Below are 26,322 nucleotides of genomic sequence, written 5' to 3'. Positions count from 1 at the left end.
TAACAAGCCTGTGCACACACACACACACCCCAATCTAGTTTAGTCTTCATTTAGAATTCCATGTCATTTTAAGACAAAGAGAAAGGATTTGATTTGTAGGACTCATGCAACCAAGCTTTAGATTCTTAACTGCCTTTTATCTAGATGAGTATCCAGAGAGAGATTGAGCAGGGAGGGGGCTCTAGGGTATAAGCTTTTCATTCTGTAGCTCTCCTGGAATAAAAATTCCATAAAGTAACATCTGTAGTAATTAAGGGCTTACATTTCCTCTCCCATTCATGTCTCTGGTAGGAGGGAAGGTTATTGTTCCTAAGAGACAATAGAGAGTAGATCCTGTGGGAAGATAGAAAGAGCAAAATTAGAATTCTTTTGTTCCTAGAAATGGAAGTTTCCTACTTCCAAAATAATAATAATAATAATAATGATAACAATAACAAGTTGGAAGATTTACTGTAAAAGATTCCACCAAAAGAAAACCTTGAAGGAGTTAGGAAAATTGTACTTAGCTATTGCTAAATATTTGGAATGGAGAAAGATTCATCTTGTTTTCCTAACCCCAAATATCATCTGATTTGGGGGAAGTTGTGATTAAGCAGTAAATAAAATGCTCTCTTTGTTTTTATTTTTATTTATGAAAATTGTAGATTATTAAGCTTAAAGAGTCATAAAATTGATTCATTCTTCAGATGTTCTATAAAATCACGCCTATGTGGAACCATCAGATCATTTGATAAATGAATAATAACCTATTTGTTTCCTGCACTTTCTAATGAGTCAGATTGGTTTCCTGTACTTTCTTGTCATACCATGACCAGCTACATAATTTGTAGGACCCAGGGAAAGATAAAAATGCAGGACCCCTAACTAGAAAGTCACTAAGAATTCCAAGATGGTGCCAGCAGAGTTTTAAACCAAGTACAGGCTTCTTCTAAATTTTTGGCTCTGTCGTTCTGTACTCATCTCATACCTGGGAAGTCATTGTTGCTTGGTAGGTAGAGATTTGCCATGTGTATCAATACAGAAAAATGTGCCTCCATCCCATGCCTCATAGGAATGTATGTCAGAAAAGATCTTTTTTTTTTAAATTTTGAATCAGAAAATAATTATAGCCCCCGATTGGAACATGCTCCTGATAGTATCTAGAATTCTTTAACCTGAAAATTCAGATGTTCTGTCTGCATCTCTGAGCTTATCTCTGAGAGTTTGGTGTCCTCACGCCCCTGGAACCTTCCACTCAGGCACAGTGTTCTGTTTACCTCACCTCCTCTAAAAGGACGCAGGGTCAGGCGAGCCCCCTGCCCTCATGACTTCTCTAAGGGCCCTTTTGGCGTTCTGTGCCCACTTCTCAGTGTTTCCCTGGTTTCTGGAATCCCTCTCACATTTGAATTCCTGTAACTATAATAATTGTATAACTTATTTGGCATTTGCTTGCATATTTTTTTTCCTTATCTTGTTTCCTCTGCATGTAACATGCTCCTGAAAACACACAGAAAATTTAGGTGTAGGAAAGTTTTATAACTTGAGCTAAAGGGCTCCATTTGAAGAAAGCTCATATGAATAATAGCATAAAATCCAAAATTATACTTTGCCTTTTAGACAAATTTCACACATTTCATACACATCTTTCATATGTGTGTGATCTGCTTTTCAAATTTGTATTTGCCTCTAGTGTACTGTTTGGGGGATTTAATTTGCTTTCATCAGAACCAGCCCTTTAATTTTTATCTTCCCCATCCACTGTCATAAAATAATAAAGCCCAACTATAGTTAATTATTTAGAAAATGTTGCCAATCCGAGTCTACTTAGGATAGGGCAACCCTGCCAATATTGACATTAGGGTGGTAGAGTTCAAAATGCTCAGTCATTAGCTTGCAAGTGAGATGGCAACATTTGGCCCCAGAAACCTAGTTTAGGGATCGTGATATCTAGCATGAGAAAATAGAGGACTTTCCAAAATTCAAAATGAAGGAAGTTCAGGACCTGAAGTTTACGTGTTTATGTTCTCCTCTCACATTCCGGGCACCTAATGATTGCCTTTTGTACCTTCACCCAGTGCATTTTCAATAAAAGCGTCAAAGATGCTGATAATACCACCATATTAATCATCGCTCTACACTGCAGGCGGTGGAAATACAGCACATGTCGTCAACTCGTTTTGTGGAGTCCTCAGCACAATTGCTTAGTAGCTGCAGTTCAGCTTTGGTGTTAGACAAGCCTTAGTTAAAATCTCAACTCTGCCCCTTATTGGCAAGGTAGTTCATCTATGTAAGCCTCGGAGCCTTCTCTGTGAAGAACCAAAAGACCTATCTTTCAGGTTTGCTAACTCAGACATTCCATAGATATTTACAGCACTTTCAATTGTCAGACAGTGTTCTGTGGGTTACATAAGATACTGCCTCAGTATTACCTCTGGGAGAGAACTCCGCACAGAGCCATCCACCAAGGCAACTTTCAGTGCAGTAAATCATAGTCTTAGCAATGGCGAGTTTGTGATACTCTGTCACCTAATCATGGTGGTCACGGTGACCCTTCCAGTAGAATTCTCAAATCAAGCTTTTCCACGGCTTGCCTATTTTCCTTTTCATTTTTATGTACTCTTCCAGAACTGCACAACTGTATGAAAGTATATGATCTCCTGTTTACCTCCTTTTCCAGAATGGAGTCTACTGAAAAATGTGAAGTGGTAATTCAACATTTTAATGGAAAATATCTGAAAACACCACCAGGCATCCCAGGTAAGAAATACCATTAAGTAATCATGCAATTGTGTCTAGGCTTATTGTTATTGTTAGAAGGAGTACATGGGAAAGCCCTTGGTTGGTCACTGGAAAGGAAAGGTTGCTTTGGTAACTGTGTTTTTTAATAGTATGTAGCAACTCCTCTTCTCAAAACTACCAAAGCCTTCTTGGTGTTTCTTCTCTGGCCTTTCTTTGGAATCTCTGCTGATGATTGCCTACAGTGAATTAGAAGAAAAACACAGCAAATCATAGTGTAAAATGCACTTCAAGTGAAGGCAGTTTGGGACTCCTGTCATTCATGTGGGTATCTTGATTTCTATTGATCATCAATATGATCAATAGTATCAATATGTATCAATATGATTTCTATTGATCAATGGTATCAATATGATTTCTATTGATCATCAATATGATCAATAGTATCTCAATAGTATCTCGACAGTGTCAATAGTATCTCAATAGTATCTCAATAGTCAATAGTATCTCAACAGTGATAGTCACCATGGAGTACACAGACTGATGCCAGTATCCAGACATTTCCTACCGGTTCATCACAAGAAGGGTAGAGAAAGGGAGAGTAAGCATTTAGAAACTTTTGTAACAATTTGACATTGCCATGAAATCTGAATGCATAATCTCATATTTAAAAACATATCAAGTTACTGACATTTTGAATGTTTTTTAAAATTGTCCCTTCATCAGAGATAGTTTGAGAAGCACCAATCTTGACTCTGCCAGGGCATTTCACATTGGCCATGGCAAAATTCTTAAGCTTTTATGTACATCATAAGATGATATAAATGTATGCTTTAAAAGATTACACTCAGCATAAAGCATTGAATACATCCTATGTGTTAGGGCTTAAGCTAGCAATGCCTCAACCTGATATTAATCTGCCAGTAGTATATATGGCAAGTGTTTAATAACAAGTAAGTAAATTTAAAATATATCTTACTCATGCATAAAACTATTAGAGATTGAACATAGGGCTAAAAAGAAAGAATTATAATAAGTAGATAAAGAAATGTCTGAGTAATGCATATTGGTCTATTGGTTGCTCTTTTGTTTTTGGTGATTCTCAGGGGGGAAATGTGACCTCTCCAGTCTTATAATAGTTTCCTTTTGATTTTTTTATGCTGGGCTTCTATAATGTTTGCTATGTAATGTATTCACTATTTAAAACCCATGGTTAGAGTTCAGGGGTTGAACATTTCAGTTCCTTAAAATGTATTGAGGTTACACGGAAGAGGAAATCTGAACAAAAAGAGAAATATTTTTGTAGAGGGATGCGAGTCAGGGTTCGTTCGGGGAGGGTGTTGGGAAAGGAGAAAGGCCCTTCAGACACTCACTTAGATAATCTGGAAAATCCAAAGTCGCATCTTCTGGTTAATCAGAGAGTGCACACACAGCTAGCTAAGCCTGTGGCTCGATCTGGTTAGTTTCCATGCATAACGTTCCCTTGAGAACCAACTGCATTATGATCCAATTGGAGACATATGGTGTTGTTAAGCAAAGAGTTAGCAGTTTTCATCTCAGCATGTAATCTGCCCTTGCATTTGAGGAGAAATACTTTCTTTTTTTTCCTTTTAGCATAAAAGGCAATTTAAGACACTACTCAGACCCATCATTGAATAAAGGGGTTGCATTGTTAGAAGATTCTCCCCTTATTTATCCACTTTATCCAACAGATGCCTATCTATAAGGAGGCATTTAAACTAAGTGTGAATTAGATGGTTATATAAAAATTAAGAATAAGCAAATTATGTAGAAATTATTGTTGACTCAAGTTTTATCACATCTCAGGGTTTGTTTTTTTTTTTTTACATTTATTCATTTTCAGAAAAAGACATTGAAATCCTTCTTGACTTGATTGATTTGAAACTGTATTATTTGGTTTTCCCCATAGAACATAGCTGACTAATAGAATTTAATGATACAGACAAAGAAAGTCACTATAAATCCCCCAATGTCTGGGCATCCTTCCTGAATACGCAGGCTGTGATATCAACCTGTCTAATATCATAGCTACACCCAATGGAAACATTGTGAATAGCAAGAACTTGGTTATGAGTTTCTCACTCACTTTTATCTCATGGGAACACAAGAGGCAAAATAATTGTGCTCAGTTATAAAACTCTTAAAGATACAAGTTTATGCTTCTCGGATTTGTACTCCACGTAATAGAATTAGATATATGACATTAATCATCATTAGTACTTGAATTTGGTTATTTATGCATTGGGAGTCAAACAAAGTTTAATAAAGGTTTCAACACTAACAGAAGATACTTCATCTTTGGTATTTAAGTTTGATATGGAATAAAATAAGACATAATGCAAAATGTGGGTATTTTCTTAAGTACAGGAGTAAAATGCCCTCATTGGGTCATTTATTAAGTCAAACTGGGTAAAATCAAACATGAGTGTATGCTGTTTGCCTTTATTGGTCCTCACTGCTTATTTGTTGTGGATGATTGAAGTGTTATTTTCAAAAACTCATATCTTCATCCAATTTTCTATTCCATCTTGAAGACTGCAAGTGGGATGTCACTATGAACCCTGATATCAAATTGGAAATGATTCCTTTGATATTTTCAAAAGAAATGACCACTTTCCTAACTTTTTAAATCCTAACATAGCTTTAGAGAGACCGTCCTTGCTTGTGGGTGTACTAATTAAAACCACCTATAAGTGATCTGACCCACCTGCAACTAAAGTAGAATTCACAAAATTAGAAAAATCTCAGTGTTCTACATTATCAAGATTTGGTATCTTTGAATTTAAAAGTTTGTGGTTTTATGGAACCCACATTGAAGATTTCAATGTAATGCTTTAAGGATGTGTGATTGATGGCCCCACAATGATCCAATAATCACCTGAGATTCTCAGGCTCTAAGAAAGCTATAGAAAGGATTGCATGTTAAGTCAGTCATCCTATACTAGACCCCTGCTTTTATCTTACTGTAAACAAATAGAAAACAATTGGTTCCAAATTTGTATTCTTTACTTCTCTGTTTAGGAATGACTTGGGGGAAATGTCTACATGTCACTGGGCAAATACTGTGCCATATTGGTTTCTGTTACCCTTGACGATGATTTCTCTTAAAGGAGATACAAAGTTAATTATTTTCCTGAGATGATCCTCTAGTTTCCAAATCCCCTACTGGGTCATTTCTATAAGAGATTAAGAAACAAATCCAATTCAACCCAAAACTCTGGCATCACTCTGATTTTCAAATTCTAAAAACATTAGGGATATTCGCAAGGACATATAACATTGACCACATTTATGTTGCTGCTTCCATTTTGATTTGTCAGTCTAGAAACAGTTTATTCATTAACTATGATTTATGATGGTATTTAATTTTGATTCCTGCTGACAGATTATGTGAGTTGGAAGGAAACTGCAGTTATCTTCTTTTGGTTCATGCTTTCTCTCTCTGGGCTCCTCCGTTTTGTTCATAAAAAGATTTAATTTAAATGAATACATCACGGATCGTTGATGCATATGAGAGCCTTCAACCAGTTCTGTTCTCTTGGGATTATGACCTTGTCTCCAGATTTTGGTTACCTGGATCAATGAAGCAAACTATGCATGCCAAAAAATCAAGTTATTTAAATTCTGGTATATACAGTACAGGAAATTAACAAAGATCAGGTGGCTGCATTGCTACTAGCAGGTAGGAAGGAGAGGCCAGCGTCGATCATGTAGCCATCTTGCAGAAAGTGATCATCTAGTATTTTTTCCTTCCCCTAGAGGGAAAAGAAAACACAGTGTTCCATAAATGTTGCATGTCCTACATATCGATCTTGATATTTTCTGGACAAAATGAAGGATCATTAGTTGCTTGCCTGCCTAACCCCAGACGTTTCTTTGTCCCATAATGAATTGCATAGCAACATTGTGCAGGCCCAAAGCATTTCATTTTCAAACCTCTGGCAAAAGCAAAGGGTAAGTTCCCAGACACTTCGGGGATCTGTAGGGCACAAACTTGAAAGATTCGCTTCCAAAGAGCCCCCGGAGCAGAGTGATGCACCATGTGGAAAGGCTTCCACGTGTAAGGACATGTATTGATGAATGGAACACGCAGGCTAGTTTGTAGAAAAATAAATCATGTTTTGCTCTCAAACTAGACTTTTGCCTGTAAGCACATGTTCCTATCAGTGGAGCAGTCTTTGCAGAAGAAAATGGAATAATCTACTTTTGGTATGATTTTCTTACTCTTTACATGATTATTTCTAGCCCCAATTGAACTTCAAGAAGTAGGAAAAGGTAGAGAGAGAGCTCACCATATTTTGAGATGTTTTTAATTGTAATAAATCTTGTGGCCAGCAGAAATTTAGACAACCGCATGAATGATAGAGGAATCATATTTTTCTAATAAATAAAAGTGCCTTATGGATGCTCTGACATAAATTGTACTATTTTGTGTTTATGTAAATGAAAAATGTGTATGTTTGTGGATATATATGTATGTTTCAAGGGAGCATGTGAGGAAAAATACTTAAGGTCTGGTTAATTGTTTTTTAAAGAACATGAAAATAAATGTCATTTGTTTAAATTTAAAACTTTCCCCAAAGTAAAATCTTAGCAATGTATTTAAGTGAAATTTATATTCACCTAAAGACATACAAAATTCTGAATAGTTGAGCAATAGTATGCACATTTTGATCAGAGGATGTTGCAGACCCTTACAATCAGTGTTTCCTCAGTGATACCAGTCTCTTAAGCACCGATGTAACAAATATGGTAGTTGTGTAAGAGGCAAAAAATAGAAAAGTATTGTGGTATCCACTTTAGCAAAAATATATTTTTATGGTTTTACTTGGTTGAAGCATTGCCTACCTCTGAGCTTTTCATCTTTGTGAAACCAAAACATCATTGGCATGATAAACTGTGTAAATACTGCAATCCCCAACTGGGTGTCAGTTTAGATTTCTCATTAATAAGAGGATGTTTGCCATATTCAGAAGCTACTTTCTGGGAAGCCTCTCATTTATAATGTTAGGGATACCTTCTTGATTATTTCTAGGTACCAAATACATAGTTAGTTGCCTCATGATGAAACACTGTTGGAGTATTATTAGTGAACTTTGCAGAGTAGCCTGACCATGACATCATCAGTAGAGTCTTAGAATCTGTATGAATTCTTTGATGTAGACTTGGTCAATCATTTCTCAACCTTCCTACGGAGCCACATTTGATACTGTGAAAGTTTGAGTTGGTTACTGATTAGATAAGGGAGAAAGTAGGCAAAGATGATTAAATTGCTAAATGTGGAAAATGAGAAGCCTGACAGGGAAGGTAAAGGGTTCATCTTCAGAAGGTTAGAAAGGATTGCAGTGGCTAGTGTGGCCCATGCTCACCTCTTCCCCCCACGTGATTACAGCTGCAGATGAAGTGGGCAGCCTCTGTTCACCCTGGAAGCATTCCATCTCGAGCGTCTACTGAATCTCTCCATCTTTCTACCTCAGGGCAATATCTATAAAAGCTCACCCAATGCAGCATAGGTTTTCTGCAAACTTTGGGAGAGTTATCACTTCTGGGGACAACCCTCAATTAATGAGCTATGGGAGTCAGTGATTAAGATCGAGCCTCTCATCCTTTGGAGGGACTATTCCGAGTCACATTCTGCAAGATTCCTTAGGGGGTTGTCCACAGTGGTAACACAAGCTCAGTGAGATGTCTTTTATTGGCTTTTCATTCATCTCTGCCTTTCTTTTCCCTTTGTATTATATCTTCTTCCTGGTGTCAGCTCCCAATTAAACTACAGCCCTGTCCCAAGCTCTGATTTGGGAAAAGTCAAATTAAGGTAGGTGTTCCCAGAATTGTGATGGGGAACTGTATTTTGATTTAAAATTTCTGACCATTGGGGTGCCTGGGTGACCCAGTTGGTTAAGCATCCGACTCTTGGTTTCAGGTCAGGATCTCACAGTACATGAGTTTGAGCCCTACATTGGGGCTCTGTGCTGACAGCTTGGAACCTGCTTGGGATTTCTCTCTCTCCCTCTCTCTCTGCCCCTGACCCACTTGCTCTCTTTGCCTCCATAAAAAAACAAAAACAAAAAACAAACAAATTAAAAAAAAATTCTGACTGTAGAAGACAGACGGGCTAAAGTGGTAAAGGGAATTTGATAGACAAAATACGTTGTTTTAGTGACTTTTTTTTTTAACACCAGCACTTATGTACCACATACTTAGGAAGATAAAGATGAATAGTAGTAGATACATGGTATTCCGGGATTCAGTTAAACAAGAGACGGATGGAAGAAGGTAAGGACAAAATGCCACCAGTGACACAGTGACGTGGCTGACCTTAAAATAACTGAGGATGGGAAGAGGTGGATGGTGGCTGAAATTGTGGAGAGAATGGAAGACTAGACAATAGTCAAAATGCCAGCAAAGTGGAGGTGGGATGCAAGCATAGAAAATTAGGGCCACAGAGAAAGGAACCTGTAAGGTTTGGGTCCTGGATGAATGTGGAGTGGTAGGCATTGATAATGAGGTCCAGTGTGAGGATGGCTGTAGCTGGCGTAAGGGAAACAGAGATGATCTTTAGCTGGACAATTGGAGGTTTCAGATTAGAATGTTGGAAGTTTTCAGCAACACTGGAGATTCACTTACTTAACTTTCCTTGACTTTCTCTGAAGTTCTAATCTGCCCTGGAGCAGGTGGGAAAGTGTGAGCAGTACTGAGGTAATTTTTTGTCTATTTATTTCATTCTGAGTTGTTTACACTGGGGTGTGGTGGTGTTGTTCGTTTTTGTTGTTTTTGTTTTTCTATTTTTGCTGCTTCAAGAGCTATTGCTCAACTCAGTGTAGATTCTTGGTAAATGTTCTTTGGTGTTGATGTACAATTCCACGAATTGAATGGCCCTCATGCTTGTATTCATTTTGATGAACTTCCTGAGGGTGTAGGGTTGATACACAGCTTCTGTGCATCATCAAACTTGGAGGAAAACATTGAGATAAACCTTCGAATCTTGTCTTAATTGTTAGCAAAGTTTTCTGTGACACATGTATATCGAAATATACAGAGAGAATGCTAAATATTCATGAGAAAAGGAAACTTACTTGGAAAAAGACTCTAGTCACTTTTTGAAAAGCCTTTTCTTTTTTTTTTTTTCCAAGACTGCTTTTTAAGGTATTATCTTGACAGTCTAAATGTTTTTTTCTTTGAAGAACTCATTGACTCTTGGACAGCACAATGATTAATTCTGTGTTCTCACATGGCAAATGGTCCTGCCTAACTTATACTGAAGTTAGGTCTAGTTCTGAACTTTGCACCACTGGATCTAATTAAGCACTATTCCCACGCTGTCCTTTTGTTGCCTTTTTCTTTTTTCTCTTTTTCACATTAAAAAAAAGTGAATATCTTGAGAATAAACAGACAATCTTATTCTATGCTGACATAATGTTGCTTTTCCCTGCCCAGAGGAAGTACGACATTGGCTTATTATTCCTACTATAATGCAATATTGAAAAATCTATTGTGTTTAATCAATACAATATGGTCACTATGCTTTGCTGGCCATGTATTTTCCATAATTACGTATAAGCACCAACAAGTGCTAGCAGAGTGTGTCTGAAGTTGCCACTTGGCTCCAGAATCTGATTTTTTAAAGCAACTATAATTTCAATAGAGAGGAAGAATGAAGAGGTTTTCTACGCATCTCCAGAGTCACAAACCATCTCCATCTCTTATTTCCAAAATAATCCATTCAGGTCTTCCAAATTTCTGCACTAAAGATTTCACAGTAAAAACTTAAAAAATAAATTGCAAAACCTAAATTTTATTTCAAAGATGTTGTTGGGCTTTGCCTTCTGTCAGCATCACTAATGAGCGTTAAACCATTTAGTGTCTGTCCGAATGAGTTCTATTAGCAAGCAGAAGGGTTGAGTGGCCTACGGCCAATTAAGACACAAGCCATAGAAATGAAGCTCTGAATAATTAAGTGCATTTCTAAATCTAGAATCTCATTTAATAGGATTGATTTAAAAGTGCATTTTAGCCAAATTTGGATAAATGGATGGTATCCTGAATTAAATACTTGCCACTCTGTCCCAGTAACCATCAAGAAGCCTACCATGCACACAGCTCATTATTTATGACCTAATATTTACAATGAAAAGTCTGCAAAATTTAAGAAAATGTTTTAAGAGGAATATACATGAAGACATTCATTAGGCAAGCCCTGAACCAGCCATCATTTGTTTACCTGACAACTGTTTTCTCTGATTTCTTACCTCTTTAAGCCTGGGAATGATGAATCAATTCATTTATTATTATTTTAGTCATTTTTCAGTACAGTAAAAAACCCCTTCATAGGAAACTGGCATGCTTGTGATCATTTTTTTTAAGACTTCATATATTTCAAAGGCACATCTGTCCCATTAGATTATACATTTTTCTAAGAAAGGACTTTGATGTTTATCTTTCCCTTTACCCTTAAACAATTAGCCTATCAACTCTTTCAATGCAAGGATTGCACCTTGCTATTTATGTTTCAAGCGTCTAACCAATGCCTGTCACAGAAGAGTACTAATAAGTATTTGTTAAATAAGTAAATAACTGCTTGGGGTAGACAGAATAATGCTCCCTCTCCCCCAAATATCTCTGTTTATTCCTCACTAGCTGTTAATACGTTAGGTTCCATGGTGAAGAAGAATTAAGGCTGCATTTGGAATTAAGCTTGTTGATAAACTGACCTTAAAGCAGGGAAATTATTCTGTATTATTTAAGGTGGACCCTATATAATGACAAGGGTCCTTAAGAACAGCAGTGAGAGGCAGAAGAAGGGATCAGAGTCATGTGGTCTGAGAAGGCCCTGACCCACCATTGGTGGCCTTGAAGATGGAAATGTGGGCAGTCTCTGGAAGCTGAAACAGGCAAGGAATTGGATTCTCCCCTAAAGCTTCCATAGAGGGACTCAGCCCTAGTCACATCCTGATTGCAGCCCAGTGGGGTCTGTGTAGGACATGTGACCTACAGAACTGTAAGATAGTAAATTTGTGTTGTTTTATGCCCCTAAGTTTTTTGTTAGTTTGCTACTGCAACTGAAAACTAATACACTAATACAGAAGTTCTTTCAACTGAGTATCACCACCCTATTTCTAAATTACATTATAAGACAGCCTCTGGAGAACTTTCTTAGTTTCTCCTATTTTTCATCTTCTTTGTTTCATTTGGGTTGTGTGTATGTTAAACAGAGGGGGAAAATCTATCTTGTTAATTATTTTGACTTTACAGTTTCTTTGTACTTTCTCATCAGGATATATAAAATGGATGACTGTTGGACATCTTAAAAGAGAGTCTTTGGGGGTGGGTGCTTAGATCTCAGAGCACATTATTTTTGACTCAAAGAAATCACGTGTTAATTCACACTATCTGGTTCCATAAAATATGCCAAGGAAACTATACCACTTGTAAATCTAAATTCATGCAAATGTGTATCTCTTAGGTTTTAACTTTAATACTTGCTTTCAATTGTTCCTGCTATTGAAGGATTTTTTTTTAATGTTTATTTACCTTTGAGAGAGTGAGAGACAGAGTGTGAGCAAGGGACTGGCAGAGAGAGAGAGGGAGGCACAGAATCCAAGCAGGCTCCAGGCTCTGAGCTGTCAGCACAGAGTCCGATGCGGGGCTTGAACCCATGAACCACAAGATCACGACCCGAGCTGAAGTCAGATGCCTAACCAACTGAGCCACCCAGGCACCCCATGCTATTGAAAGATTATTATGGCTTAGAAGAGATCATAGAGGTTGTATAGCAGATATCAGCTATAAGTTTTAGATGATTATATCTAAAGCATAGATGATGTTCCTACTCCCAACTTATTGCCCCACAGAATAAAGGGTATCCTGAAGCTCTTAATTCTTGAGTCCCATCTGAAAACTTAGTTTTGAGACACAAATAAAAATCTAGGGAGGTAACTAGATTCTTATTATCAGTTAACAAAGATACATAGATAATTCTTACTACTTAAGGTGTTAAAAAAAAACTTTCAGTGACTTTACAAAAAATGTATTTCTCAGCTAAAGGTGTACTGCAACCCTGAAGCAGGTCAGGAGGCTGTTAGTGTGAAAACATAGCCTTTTCCTCGTGAACTGAGAGTGGGACTTATTTGGGACCAGAAGTTTTATTAAACAGCTACACTAGTTGAGTCACTGAAATGCCCGAAAGTAAATAGAATCCACAGTCGAAGTTAATTTCTCGCTGTTTGTTATTAGAGCAGGTGTTAGCACTCCCAGGGTGCTTGCCTGATGGCCGTCAGCCAGCACCCCACTGTCCTTGTAGGTGGACTGGCTTTTGGTTGCAGCAGCCTATTTGCCTATCAAAAAGAGAGTCAGAAGTGCCTAGGAAGTTACATTCTTGTGGTTAGGCAGCCCTTAATGTGTGACTGGTGTTGGGGTATCTATACCCCAGTTCTTTTGCTCCTGATGAGAACACCAGAGTATGACATACACTATCTCCAAAGTCTCCTTGGCTTTCCGGAAGATGAACGCACTAGACACACTCCAAGTGAGATAGCAGTTATTGATGGGTAATAGGCTTCTCTGGGAAAAGCATGGACAGGTTGACTACTGATTAAACATTTGCAAGGGTAGATAGAATTGCAATCCCATGTCCTGTGAGTGAGTAGACCACTGGTTGGTAGGATGGTTTGGCTAATCGTATGTCTTGATAAAGGTCCATTCAAAAGAATCAAAATTGTACCAGTATATAAGATAATGAGGTTTTCATACAAAAGCTCTTAAAGTACAGAAGCATTAAAGCCAAATATTGAAACTAACCTATTTTATGTGCAATCACTTTAAGATGGCATGGTTGGTTTGAGCCAAACAGTGGTTCAGACTATGGGGTTCCTGAGATCCTTTCTGGTGGTCTGCAAGGTCAAAATATTTCCATAATCCTGACACATTATTTCCCTTTTCACTCGGATTCTTTCATGAGTATAGAGTGGAGTTTCCTAGAAGTTACGTGATGTGTGATATCATTGAATGAAGAAGCAGATATGAGAGTTCAGCTGTCTTCTATTAAACCTGACATTACAGGGATTTGCAAAAATATGAACCAAATCAACACTTATTTTTATTTAATTTTTGATTTTTTAAAAATAGGGGCGCCTGGGTGGCGCAGTCGGTTAAGCGTCCGACTTCAGCCAGGTCATGATCTCGCGGTCCGGGAGTTCGAGCCCCGCGTCGGGCTCTGGGCTGATGGCTCGGAGCCTGGAGCCTGTTTCCGATTCTGTGTCTCCCTCTCTCTCTGCCCCTCCCCCGTTCATGCTCTGTCTCTCTCTGTCCCAAAAATAAATAAAAAACGTTGAAAAAAAAATTAAAAAAAAATAAAAATGTGTCACTTATCATATGGTGGGTTTATTGCTATTTTAACTAGATTTTTAAAATGGCAAATATCAATAGATATAACTTGTGTCAACAGAAGCTCTTTGAGGTCCGCAATAATTTTTAAGAGCGTAAGGAGGTCCTGAGACAAAAACAAATAAACAAACAGACACAACTTTGATTGCCACGGATATAAAGCAGAAATTCAGAATCAAGCCCTTTTATCTTCTCAGAATTAGAAAAGATTAAGGAAAATAACCAGGGTAAAGGTGAAGTTTAAAATGTCCTCTCATCTTGGGGCACCTGCATGGCTCAGTCGGTTGAGCGTCTGACTTCAGCTCAGGTCATGATCTCGCAGTTTGTGAGTTTGAGTCCTGCGTTAGGCTGTGTGCTGACAGCTCTGAGCCTGGAGCCTGCTTCGGATTCTGGGTCTCCCTCTGTCTCTACCCCTCCCCTACTCGCACTCTGTCTCTCTCTCCCTCAAAGTAAATAAACATTAAAAAAAATTTTTTTAAATAAATAAAATGTCCTCTCATCTTTCTGAACTTATTTTGCACACCTGGATGTGTTCTAGACAGCTGTTTTCAGTGGAGGAATTAAAAAATAATGAATTACACTACTGGTTTTATTTTGTTTGTTTTTAAGTTTATTTATTCATTTTGAGACAAAGAGAGAGCGCCTGCGAGAGGGAGATCAGTGCTGAGCCCTGACGTGATCTCACCCCACAGGAGATCATGACCTGAGCCGAAATCAAGTCAATAGCTTAACCAACTTAGTCACCCAGGTGCCCCTACACTACTGTTTTTCGAAAACAAGCATGCAGATTACTGAAGCTGTAGTGAATGTTTGTTTTGGTGGGGGTCTTTTGAGATACAGAGTCATTGGTTATTCTTCTGAACACTTACATGACCGTCTTATTAGCAAACAATATATAGTTTGACAGACTATGTGAATGTTTTATGGAAACTGTGTATACGCAGCATGTGTGTTACGCTGAGATTGCGGACATATGACTGTAATTTGTGAGTGGTGCGTGAGTCTACCAGAATTTAGGGAGAGTTTAAGGCGAATATCTAAGAGCCACAAGGCTAACCACAGGTAGGACATGGGAGCTCTCATCATAAGAGCTGTTCTGTGTCATTTCTTTTGCTCACTGCTAATTTCATTCAGCGCTCATCTCATGGCTGGACCGCACCACGGAGTTCTGTGTGGGATGCATCTCGGATATAGGCTTCCAGGTTTGCTAGTTGTAATAAGTAATAATACTAATATAGTAATAGTTATGATACTGTAAACACTAACATGTAACTAATTGAACACTATGTACTTAGTGTTCACAGAAAGTCTTAATTTGTTTTTCAGAAATGGTAAAGTCTCTGATTAGGTAGTCCCTAGATCATGATTTCTGTGATCTTAACCTAGTACGACAGACCTCTAAGAAAAGCACCCTCTAGACATCCTTCATAACTTGTTATGATTTTAACCCAACATATCCATGTAACAGATGACAAAATTTAAGGTAAAATTTCTCCTGTGATTGGTTTTGAAAAGACATAATTTGATATTTGCTTATACCCCTCGACAGCCTCTTCATTTCTCTCAACTCAAGGAAAGTGTTTTACGTCTTTCCTGGGTCTATACACTGTTAAAGAACAACCCCCATCCAGCTTGGGCTGTGCTTTCTATGAGAGCCTCATGGCCGGGATACTCTTCTTCCTCTGAATTTAAGTGGTGACAGAACGTGTACCATCGAGAATACCATCTTGTCCTATGGAGACTGATGGGTTTGGTTAGAGTTTGGCTCTGTCTCTTTACCTGTTGACCTGGAGCAAGTTATTTAGCCTTTTGTCAAGTTCCTCGTGGAACCCACTGTTTGCATTCGATGTTTATAGTGCCTCCTTTACAAAAGTGTTACCAGGATTAACTTTGTAAAGCTCTACAGAAGTTCTGGCAGGAAGTGGGAGACATTACTGCTATTAGTAGCACCTGTTAGCATCATGAAAATCAATTCATCAAAATCTATTCTTGGGGCACCTGGGTGGCACAGTCGGTTAAGCGTCCGACTTCAGCCAGGTCACGATCTCGCGGTCTGTGAGTTCGAGCCCCGCGTCGGGCTCTGGGCTGATGGCTCGGAGCCTGGAGCCTGTTTCCGATTCTGTGTCTCCCTCTCTCTCTGCCCCTTCCCCGTTCATGCTCTGTCTCTCTCTGTCCCCAAAATAAACAAACGTTGAAAAAAAAATTAAAAAAAAAAATCTATTCTCTAGGCTGGAAATAACATTTAAATGTGGAAGTCTATGAACGATAGTCGTGGATGGGCATTACCTGGTACATGGACCCTTTTTGCTAGGTAAAGACCACCCTCCAATCTTACACCATTTGCCCACAGCTGCCATATTTCAGCCTCGAATGGGATCCATTTAATGGAAAATGTCCAGCTTGGAGCCCCATAGTTTTCTGGGATGACTGGAAAGAATATAGTATAGCAACAGATATATATTTACCTGAAATTTGCTCTAGTGACTCCCCTATCCATAAACACTTGTCACACTTCTGATAGGACCAACATGGTCTTGTTAACGCAGAGAGTCTTTACTTTAGGTAAAAGGACTGCAAAAACATGTATAATCACAAACCTCTTATAATTATTTCTTGGTATATCTTTGTACCTCCAGTTTACAGGGCCTAGAATTTCCTTTCTCTACCCTCATTTCCCAAAGAAATCCTGCTAACCACTAAATATATTTTTCATGCAGATTTTCCTAATTTCTAACCCTCCCAACTCCTCACCCCCACTCTTAACTCTCAGGACATCACATCAAATTGCTTTCTCCTACAGTAGTTGTCCATTTGTGATATGTAGTCTCTTATGGCAGTCACTGTATACTTACCTTACCCCACTGGATGGCAGAATTATGCTTTTTTGAATCCCTGTGTCTCTTCCGATGCCTGGCATTTGAACATAGGAGATGCTTAACAGAGACACTGAATTGAACTAAGAAAACAAAAAAAAAAAGGTGAGCTCATGATTCCAGTGTGATTTCTTTTTTTTTTTTTTTTTTTTTTAGATTGAGCTCTTTTTTTTTTTTTTCTAACATTTTATTTTATTTTATTTTATTTTATTATTTTTTTTTTTATGAAATTTATTGACAAATTGGTTTCCATACAACACCCAGTGCTCATCCCAAAAGGTGCCCTCCTCAATACCCATCACCCACCCTCTCCTCCCTCCCACCCCCCATCAACCCTCAGTTTGTTCTCAGTTTTTAAGTCTCTTATGCTTTGGCTCTCTCCCATTCTAACCTCTTTTTTTTTTTTTTTCCTTCCCCTCCCCCATGGGTTCCTGTGAAGTTTCTCAGGATCCACATAAGAGTGAAACCATATGGTATCTGTCTTTCTCTGTATGGCTTATTTCACTTAGCATCACACTCTCCAGTTCCATCCACGTTGCTACGAAAGGCCATATTTCATTTTTTCTCATTGCCACGTAATATTCCATTGTGTATATAAACCACAATTTCTTTATCCATTCATCAGTTGGTGGACATTTAGGCTCTTTCCATAATTTGGCTATTGTTGAGAGTGCTGCTATGAACATTGGGGTACACGTGGCCCTATGCATCAGCGCTCCTGTGTCCCTTGGATAAATTCCTAGCAGTGCTATTGCTGGGTCATAGGGTAGGTCTATTTTTAATTTTCTGAGGAACCTCCACACTGCTTTCCAGAGCGGCTGCACCAATTTGCAGTCCCACCAACAGTGCAAGAGGGTTCCCGTTTCTCCACATCCTCTCCAGCATCTATAGTCTCCGGATTTGTTCATTTTGGCCACTCTGACTGGCGTGAGGTGATACCTGAGTGTGGTTTTGATTTGTATTTCCCTGATAAGGAGCGACGCTGAACATCTTTTCATGTGCCTGTTGGCCATCCGGATGTCTTCTTTAGAGAAGTGTCTATTCATGTTTTCTGCCCATTTCTTCACTGGGTTATTTGTTTTTCGGGTGTGGAGTTTGGTGAGCTCTTTATAGATTTTGGATACTAGCCCTTTGTCCGATATGTCATTTGCGAATATCTTTTCCCATTCCGTTGGTTGCCTTTTAGTTTTGTTGGTTGTTTCCTTGGCTGTGCAGAAGCTTTTTATCTTCATAAGGTCCCAGTAATTCACTTTTGCTTTTAATTCCCTTGCCTTTGGGGATGTGTCCAGTAAGAGATTGCTACGGCTGAGGTCAGAGAGGTCTTTTCCTGCTTTCTCCTCTAAGGTTTTGATGGTTTCCTGTCTCACATTTAGGTCCTTTATCCATTTTGAGTTTATTTTTGTGAATGGTGTGAGAAAGTGGTCTAGTTTCAACCTTCTGCATGTTGCTGTCCAGTTCTCCCAGCACCATTTGTTAAAGAGGCTGTCTTTTTTCCATTGGATGTTCTTTCCTGCTTTGTCAAAGATGAGTTGGCCATACGTTTGTGGGTCTAGTTCTGGGGTTTCTATTCTATTCCATTGGTCTATGTGTCTGTTTTGGTGCCAATACCATGCTGTCTTGATGATGACAGCTTTGTAGTAGAGGCTAAAGTCTGGGATTGTGATGCCTCCTGCTTTGGTCTTCTTCTTCAAAATTCCTTTGGCTATTCGGGGCCTTTTGTGGTTCCATATGAATTTTAGGATTGCTTGTTCTAGTTTCGAGAAGAATGCTGGTGCAATTTTGATTGGGATTGCATTGAATGTGTAGATAGCTTTGGGTAGTATTGACATTTTGACAATATTTATTTTTCCAATCCATGAGCAGGGAATGTCTTTCCATTTCTTTAAATCTTCTTCAATTTCCTTCATAAGCTTTCTATAATTTTCAGCATACAGATCCTTTACATCTTTGGTTAGATTTATTCCTAGGTATTTTATGCTTCTTGGTGCAATTGTGAATGGGATCAGTTTCTTTATTTGTCTTTCTGTTGCTTCATTGTTAGTGTATAAGAATGCAACTGATTTCTGTACATTGATTTTGTATCCTGCAACTTTGCTGAATTCATGTATCAGTTCTAGCAGACTTTTGGTGGAGTCTATCGGATTTTCCATGTATAATATCATGTCATCTGCAAAAAGCGAAAGCTTGACTTCATCTTTGCCAATTTTGATGCCTTTGATTTCCTTTTGTTGTCTGATTGCTGATGCTAGAACTTCCAGCACTATGTTAAACAGCAGCGGTGAGAGTGGGCATCCTTGTCGTGTTCCTGATCTCAGGGAAAAAGCTCTCAGTTTTTCCCCGTTGAGGATGATGTTAGCTGTGGGCTTTTCATAAATGGCTTTTATGATCTTTAAGTATGTTCCTTCTATCCCGACTTTCTCAAGGGTTTTTATTAAGAAAGGGTGCTGGATTTTGTCGAAGGCCTTTTCTGCATCGATTGACAGGATCATATGGTTCTTCTCTTTTTTTTTGTTAATGTGATGTATCACGTTGATTGATTTGCGAATGTTGAACCAGCCCTGCATCCCAGGAATGAATCCCACTTGATCATGGTGCATAATTCTTTTTATATGCCGCTGAATTCGATTTGCTAGTACCTTATTGAGAATTTTTGCATCCATATTCATCAGGGATATTGGCCTGTAGTTCTCTTTTTTTACTGGGTCTCTGTCTGGTTTAGGAATCAAAGTAATACTGGCTTCATAGAATGAGTCTGGAAGTTTTCCTTCCCTTTCTATTTCTTGGAATAGCTTGAGAAGGATAGGTATTATCTCTGCTTTAAACGTCTGGTAGAACTCCCCTGGGAAGCCATCTGGTCCTGGACTCTTATTTGTTGGGAGATTTTTGATAACCGATTCAATTTCTTCGCTGGTTATGGGTCTGTTCAAGCTTTCTATTTCCTCCTGATTGAGTTTTGGAAGAGTGTGGTTGTTCAGGAATTTGTCCATTTCTTCCAGGTTGTCCAGTTTGTTGGCATATAATTTTTCATAGTATTCCCTGATAATTGTTTGTATCTCTGAGGGATTGGTTGTAATAATTCCATTTTCATTCATGATTTTATCTATTTGGGTCATCTCCCTTTTCTTTTGGAGAAGCCTGGCTAGAGGTTTGTCAATTTTGTTTATTTTTTCAAAAAACCAACTCTTGGTTTCGTTGATCTGCTCTACAGTTTTTTTAGTTTCTATATTGTTTATTTCTGCCCTGATCTTTATTATTTCTCTTCTTCTGCTGGGCTTGGGCTGCCTTTGCTGTTCTGCTTCTAGTTCCTTTAGGTGTGCTGTTAGATTTTGTATTTGGGATTTTTCTTGTTTCTTGAGATAGGCCTGGATTGCAATGTATTTTCCTCTCAGGACTGCCTTTGCTGCGTCCCAAAGCGTTTGGATTGTTGTATTTTCATTTTCATTTGTTTCCATATATTTTTTAATTTCTTCTCTAATTGCCTGGTTGACCCACTCATTCGTTAGTAGGGTGTTCTTTAACCTCCATGCTTTTGGAGGTTTTCCAGACTTTTTTCTGTGGTTGATTTCAAGCTTCATAGCATTGTGGTCTGAAAGTAAGCATGGTATAATTTCAATTCTTGTAAACTTATGAAGGGCTGTTTTGTGACCCAGTATATGATCTATCTTGGAGAATGTTCCATGTGCACTCGAGAAGAAAGTATATTCTGTTGCTTTGGGATGCAGAGTTCTAAATATATCTGTCAAGTCCATCTGATCCAATGTCTCATTCAGGGCCCTTGTTTCTTTATTGACCGTGTGTCTAGATGATCTATCCATTTCTGTAAGTGGTGTATTAGAGTCCCCTGCAATTACCACATTCTTATCAATAAGGTTGCTTATGTTTATGAGTAATTGTTTTATATATTTGGGGGCTCCGGTATTCGGTGCATAGACATTTATAATTGTTAGCTCTTCCTGATGGATAGACCCTGTAACTATTATATAATGTCCTTCTTCATCTCTTGTTACAGCCTTTGATTTAAAGTCTAGTTTGTCTGATATAAGTATGGCTACTCCAGCTTTCTTTTGGCTTCCAGTCGCATGATAAATAGTTCTCCATCCCCTCACTCTCAATCTAAAGGTGTCCTCAGGTCTAAAATGAGTCTCTTGTAGACAGCAAATAGATGGGTCTTGTTTTTTTATCCATTCTGATACCCTATGTCTTTTGGTTGGCGCATTTAATCCATTTACATTCAGTGTTATTATAGAAAGATACGGGTTTAGAGTCATTGTGATGTCTGTATGTTTTATGCTTGTAGTGATGTCTCTGGGACTTTGTCTCACAGGGTCCCCCTTAGGATCTCTTGTAGGGCTGGTTTAGTGGTGACAAATTCCTTCAGTTTTTGTTTGTTTGGGAAGACCTTTATCTCTCCTTCTATTCTAAATGACAGACTTGCTGGATAAAGGATTCTCGGCTGCATATTTTTTCTGTCTAGCACCCTGAAAATCTCGTGCCAATTCTTTCTGGCCTGCCAAGTTTCAAAAGAGAGATCAGTCACGAGTCTTATAGGTCTCCCTTTATATGTGAGGGCACGTTTACCCCTTGCTGCTTTCAGAATTTTCTCTTTATCCTTGTATTTTGCCAGTTTCACTATGATATGTCGTGCAGAAGATCGATTCAAGTTACGTCTGAAGGGAGTTCTCTGTGCCTCTTGGATTTCAATGCCTTTTTCCTTCCCCAGTTCAGGGAAGTTCTCAGCTATGATTTCTTCAAGTACCCCTTCAGCACCTTTCCCTCTCTCTTCCTCCTCTGGGATACCAATTATGCGTATATTATTTCTTTTTAGTGTATCACTTAATTCTCTAATTTTCCCCTCATACTCCTGGATTTTTTTATCTCTCTTTTTCTCAGCTTCCTCTTTTTCCATAACTTTATCTTCTAGTTCACCTATTCTCTCCTCTGCCTCTTCAAGCCGAGCTGTGGTGGTTTCCATTTTGTTATGCATTTCGTTTAAAGCGTTTTTCAGCTCCTCGTGACTGTTCCTTAGTCCCTTGATCTCTGTAGCAAGAGATTCTCTGCTGTCCTGTATACTGTTTTCAAGCCCAGCGATTAATTTTATGACTATTATTCTAAATTCACTTTCTGTTATATTATTTAAATCCTTTTTGATCAGCTCATTAGCTGTTGTTATTTCCTGGAGATTCTTCTGAGGGGAGTTCTTCCGCTTGGTCATTTTGGATAGTCCCTGGAGTGGTGCGGACCTGCAGGGCACTTCCCCTGTGCTGTAGTGTGTAACTGGAGTTGGTGGGCGGGGCCGCAGTCAGACCTGATGTCTGTCCCCAGCCCACCGCTGGGGCCACGGTCAGACTGGTGTGTGCCTTCTCTTCCCCTCTCCTAGGGGCGGGATTCACTATGGGGTGGTGTGGCTCGTCTGGGGTACTTGCACCGTGCCAGGCTTGTGATGCTGGGGATCTGGCGTATTAGCTGGGGTGGGTAGGCAAGGTGCTCGGGGGCAGGAGGGGCAGGCTTAGATCGCTTCTCCTTAGGTGATCCACTTCAGGAGGGGCCCTGTGGCAGCGGGAGGGAGTCAGATCCGCTGCCGGAGGTTTGGCTCCGCCGAAGCGCAGAGTTGGGTGTTTGCGCGGAGCGAGCAAGTTCCCTGGCAGGAACAGGTTCTCTTTGGGATTTCGGCTGGGGGATGGGCGGGGGAGATGGCGCTGGCGAGCGCCTTTGTTCCCCACCAAACTGAGCTCTGTTGTCAGGGGGCTCAGCAGCTCTCCCTCCCTTTGTCCTCCAGCCTTCCCGCTTTCCGAGCAGAGCTGTTAACTTATGACCTCCCAGACGCTAAGTCGCGCTTGTTGTGGGAACACAGTCCGTCAGGCCCCTCCGCTTTTGCAAGCCAGACTCGGTGGCTGTGCTTGGCCGGCGAGCCGCCCCTCCGCCCCGGCTCCCTCCCGCCAGTCCGTGGAGCGCGCACCGCCTCGCCGCCCTTCCTACCCTCTTCCGTGGGCCTCTCGTCTGCGTTTGGCTCCGGCGACTCCGTTCTGCTAATCCTCTGGCGGTTTTCTGGGTTATTTAGGCAGATGTAGATGGAATCTAAGTGATCAGCAGGACGTGCGGTGAGCCCAGCGTCCTCCTACGCCGCCATCTTGCCGCCGACCTCTCTTTTTTTTTTTTTTTTTTTTTAAACGTTTATTTATTTTTGGGACAGAGAGAGACAGAGCATGAACGGGGGAGGGGCAGAGAGAGAGGGAGACACAGAATCGGAAACAGGCTCCAGGCTCCGAGCCATCAGCCCAGAGCCCGACGCGGGGCTCGAACTCACGGACCGTGAGATCGTGACCTGGCTGAAGTCGGACGCTTAACCGACTGCACCACCCAGGCGCCCCGATCCAGTGTGATTTCTTAACGCTATCTTAATTGTCTCCTAATAAGGCATTCAATTAGTAAATGCTTGTAAAATGAATGCAGAAATCGTCAAATATGATGACTCCATATAGAAATATTTTTACATTTCTTCCTCTTCGTAAATTGCAAAACATTTAAACGTCAAAAGCTTTCTTTGGGGATGGAAGACAGTGTTCAAAAGCACAAGAATCCTTTTCTTTCTCCTCAAGATTAAATTCTCTTTCCATTCTACTTCTTATTTTCCATTGCTCCTGTCTCCAGAATTTCAAACAAACAAAAAACAACAAACAAAACAAACAAGCAGAAACAAAAACAAAAAAAGCAATGGCCTCTGGAAATTAAAAGAAACATTAAGAATATAAAATAAGTGGGTGGAATACCAACTATCCTATTGGTTGTTACAATTAATTCTATAGCTAGCAATTCGACCTATTTTTTTTTTCTGATTAAAATCATTGCAGAAAATAGCTGTAGTTTTTTAAAGGTCTCTTTTTCTAAAGCTTGCAGGTTGTGTCCTTGTAGCACATGGGGGCTCTAGTGCCCGTGCCATGGACAGAATGGATTCATTAACCTTTATATTGATTTGAATTGTCGTTCGAATAAATATTTATACCCGTTTTCCCTGAGGGCTTAATGAAGTCCTTTATCAATAGCACCAAGAGTTTCTCCCCTTGACCTTTGTCATCCATTCGTTCAGAAAATTTTCATCAAGCTGTTTTGTTTGCATTGTTAATCTCTTCCTGCCTTTGTCAGGTTTGGCACAGAAAAATATTCATCCTGGATTCCGTAGAATTATTTTACACTATTTGGACTTCTGCAGAGAAGATCAATTCTGTCTTTGAATTTCCTGTTTTAACTTCAAGACTGAAGCATTTCCAGTTTCTCCATATTTGTCTTTCTGCTCTTTGTCTGCCTGTAGAGTATTTCTCTTGTTATTCTTTATACGTGATTACTTCAGTTTCAATTTTTGACACCAAAGTCTCCTAAAAGACAGAAGAGGTGTTAGATAATGCTAGGGTGGTAAATGTTTTGCAGTACACATGCATCAAATTTGCAGTTTGTGTATCAAATCGACACCTTGTACACCTTAAAATTACACAACATTACATGTCCAATATGCCTCTATAAAGCTTGAAGGAACAAAAGATAGAGTTAGAGCCAGAGAATATCTTTGTTCAGCTGTCTCCACGTCTTAGCAATGAACATTTTTAGTGCCAGGAGAAAAGACAAGGGTTATTATATGCCAAACATGGTGTTCAGTGTCGTGTGTATTATTCTATTTCATCCTCAAAGTGCCCTTAGGGAAAGCACACTGCTCCATTCTAGATGAGGAGACTGACGCTTACAGAATTCATGTAAATTGCCCAGACACAGACCCGGTAAGTGGGCTCATTGATCCCAGGATGTAGTTCTGCCACTTAACTAGGCGTGTGACCTTGGGCAAATTACTCAACCCCTCTGTGCCTCAATTTCCTCATTGGTAAAATGGAAGTAATCATAGTTCCTTTCTGTACTATTGTTGTGAGGTGACTGTGGATTAAATAAATTAGACTAAATAGAGCTCTTGTCATGTGCCTAATAAGTACTAAGAGCTATTTAGGTTACACTTATTTACTTATTGGTTATACTGAATCGTAATGTCTTTTCTAATTTTCTTGAGTGGAGGGGGGAAGTATTATAGGAGAAGAGATCAGCAAGAAATCCAGTAGCTCTTCCCAGTCATGTTTTTCCCCTCCATTCCCAAATGGGGGGCCAGGTTTCCTCCTTATTTGCGAAACAGAATGAATATTACCATTCTGTATTGAGTTAAATGTTTCATTCCTTTAGTCTATTCAGAGCCTTCTTCCTGGAGACTCAGTTGCTTACTTTCATACTCATTCTGGTTTTTAGAAGAGTGGAAATATTTGGCTATCACCTTCAGCAAGCCATGCACTTGGTTTCTGTATTAGAGTCTGATAAGTGGTTCTTTTGTTGTAAAGAAAAGGTAACCTATTTGTAGAAACTTCCTTTGGAGAAACAATCTTTCTTCAAAACCTAAGCTGTAGAATTTTTTTTTCTGTTTTGAGCTGTATATAAGTGTTAATAGCTGGGTCCAGAAGAAAAGGCACATTATTAAGAAGCTTCAGTGAGAAGAAGGTTTTTCTCCTTCTATATGCTATCCTTTCACTGGATGGGCCAAAGGAGCCATGGAAACTAAGTGGAACCTGATCATGTTTTTTATTCCTTTCATTCCTGAGATACTGGAGAGAAAATGTCTTGCTATCATTACTGTGTTTTTTTTTTTTTAGGCTGAGAAGTACCACTTAGAAAAACAATTATCACAGGTACCTAATTCAGACAACTTTTATCACAGGTACCTAATTCAGACAACTGAATAGAATTCCTCCTGTGGTTACAAAGAGGCTGCAAATCTCAGTCATGAAAGAAAGTAATATCTACTGGGGTGAAAACAATCCTAGCAATCCTAGATTAAGGCTAAAAAAAAATCAAATCTTAATGACATGGTAGAAAAATCCATATAGTTCAATGATTTGAAGACACAGAAAACGTAGAATACTTGAGAGCCTAGTTTACCTTGTGGCAATTCAATATCCTTTATACTAGTAGACATGTGATTTTTTTCTTCATTCCATTAAGCACATATTTTTAATTTGAGTGTGGACTAGACATAGGGATATATTTTCAGGGATAAGCACACAGTGGAAGAGGTGTCATAAAGATGCCAGGGACTGGAAGTAAAAAGAGGGAATGATCAGTGTCACCTAGAGGAGAAGGATCAATAAATATTCTAGAGGACATCAAAAGATAGAGATTGGAAGATCCTCACTAAGCAGAACCAAGCTGATGCCTTTGGAAATTCTTGATACTATAAAAATTCCAATCAATATATTTGAGTTTAAATTGATCAGAGCTAATTAGTGCTGGTTAAAATCAGGTGCAGATG

The 26,322-nt window shown here is 39.2% G+C and overlaps 1 protein-coding gene across 6 annotated transcripts in view; it reads left to right on the top strand.

The window, feature by feature from the left end:
- RBMS3 (RNA binding motif single stranded interacting protein 3) overlaps positions 1-26,322 on the top strand; it is a 727,926-nt gene that overhangs the window by 461,845 nt on the left and 239,759 nt on the right. For all 6 annotated transcript variants that reach the window (XM_047874915.1, XM_047874917.1, XM_047874913.1 and 3 more), the window contains exon 6: positions 2,657-2,736. In XM_047874915.1, the coding sequence (XP_047730871.1) occupies positions 2,657-2,736 (80 nt within the window). The remainder of the gene's footprint in view (positions 1-2,656; positions 2,737-26,322) is intronic.

The sequence above is a fragment of the Prionailurus viverrinus genome, chromosome C2 (genome assembly GCF_022837055.1).
Source record: "Prionailurus viverrinus isolate Anna chromosome C2, UM_Priviv_1.0, whole genome shotgun sequence".
NCBI lineage: Eukaryota > Metazoa > Chordata > Mammalia > Carnivora > Felidae > Prionailurus > Prionailurus viverrinus.
The sequence above is the reverse complement of the archived record's forward strand: the minus strand, read 5'-3'. Positions and strand labels throughout refer to the sequence as shown.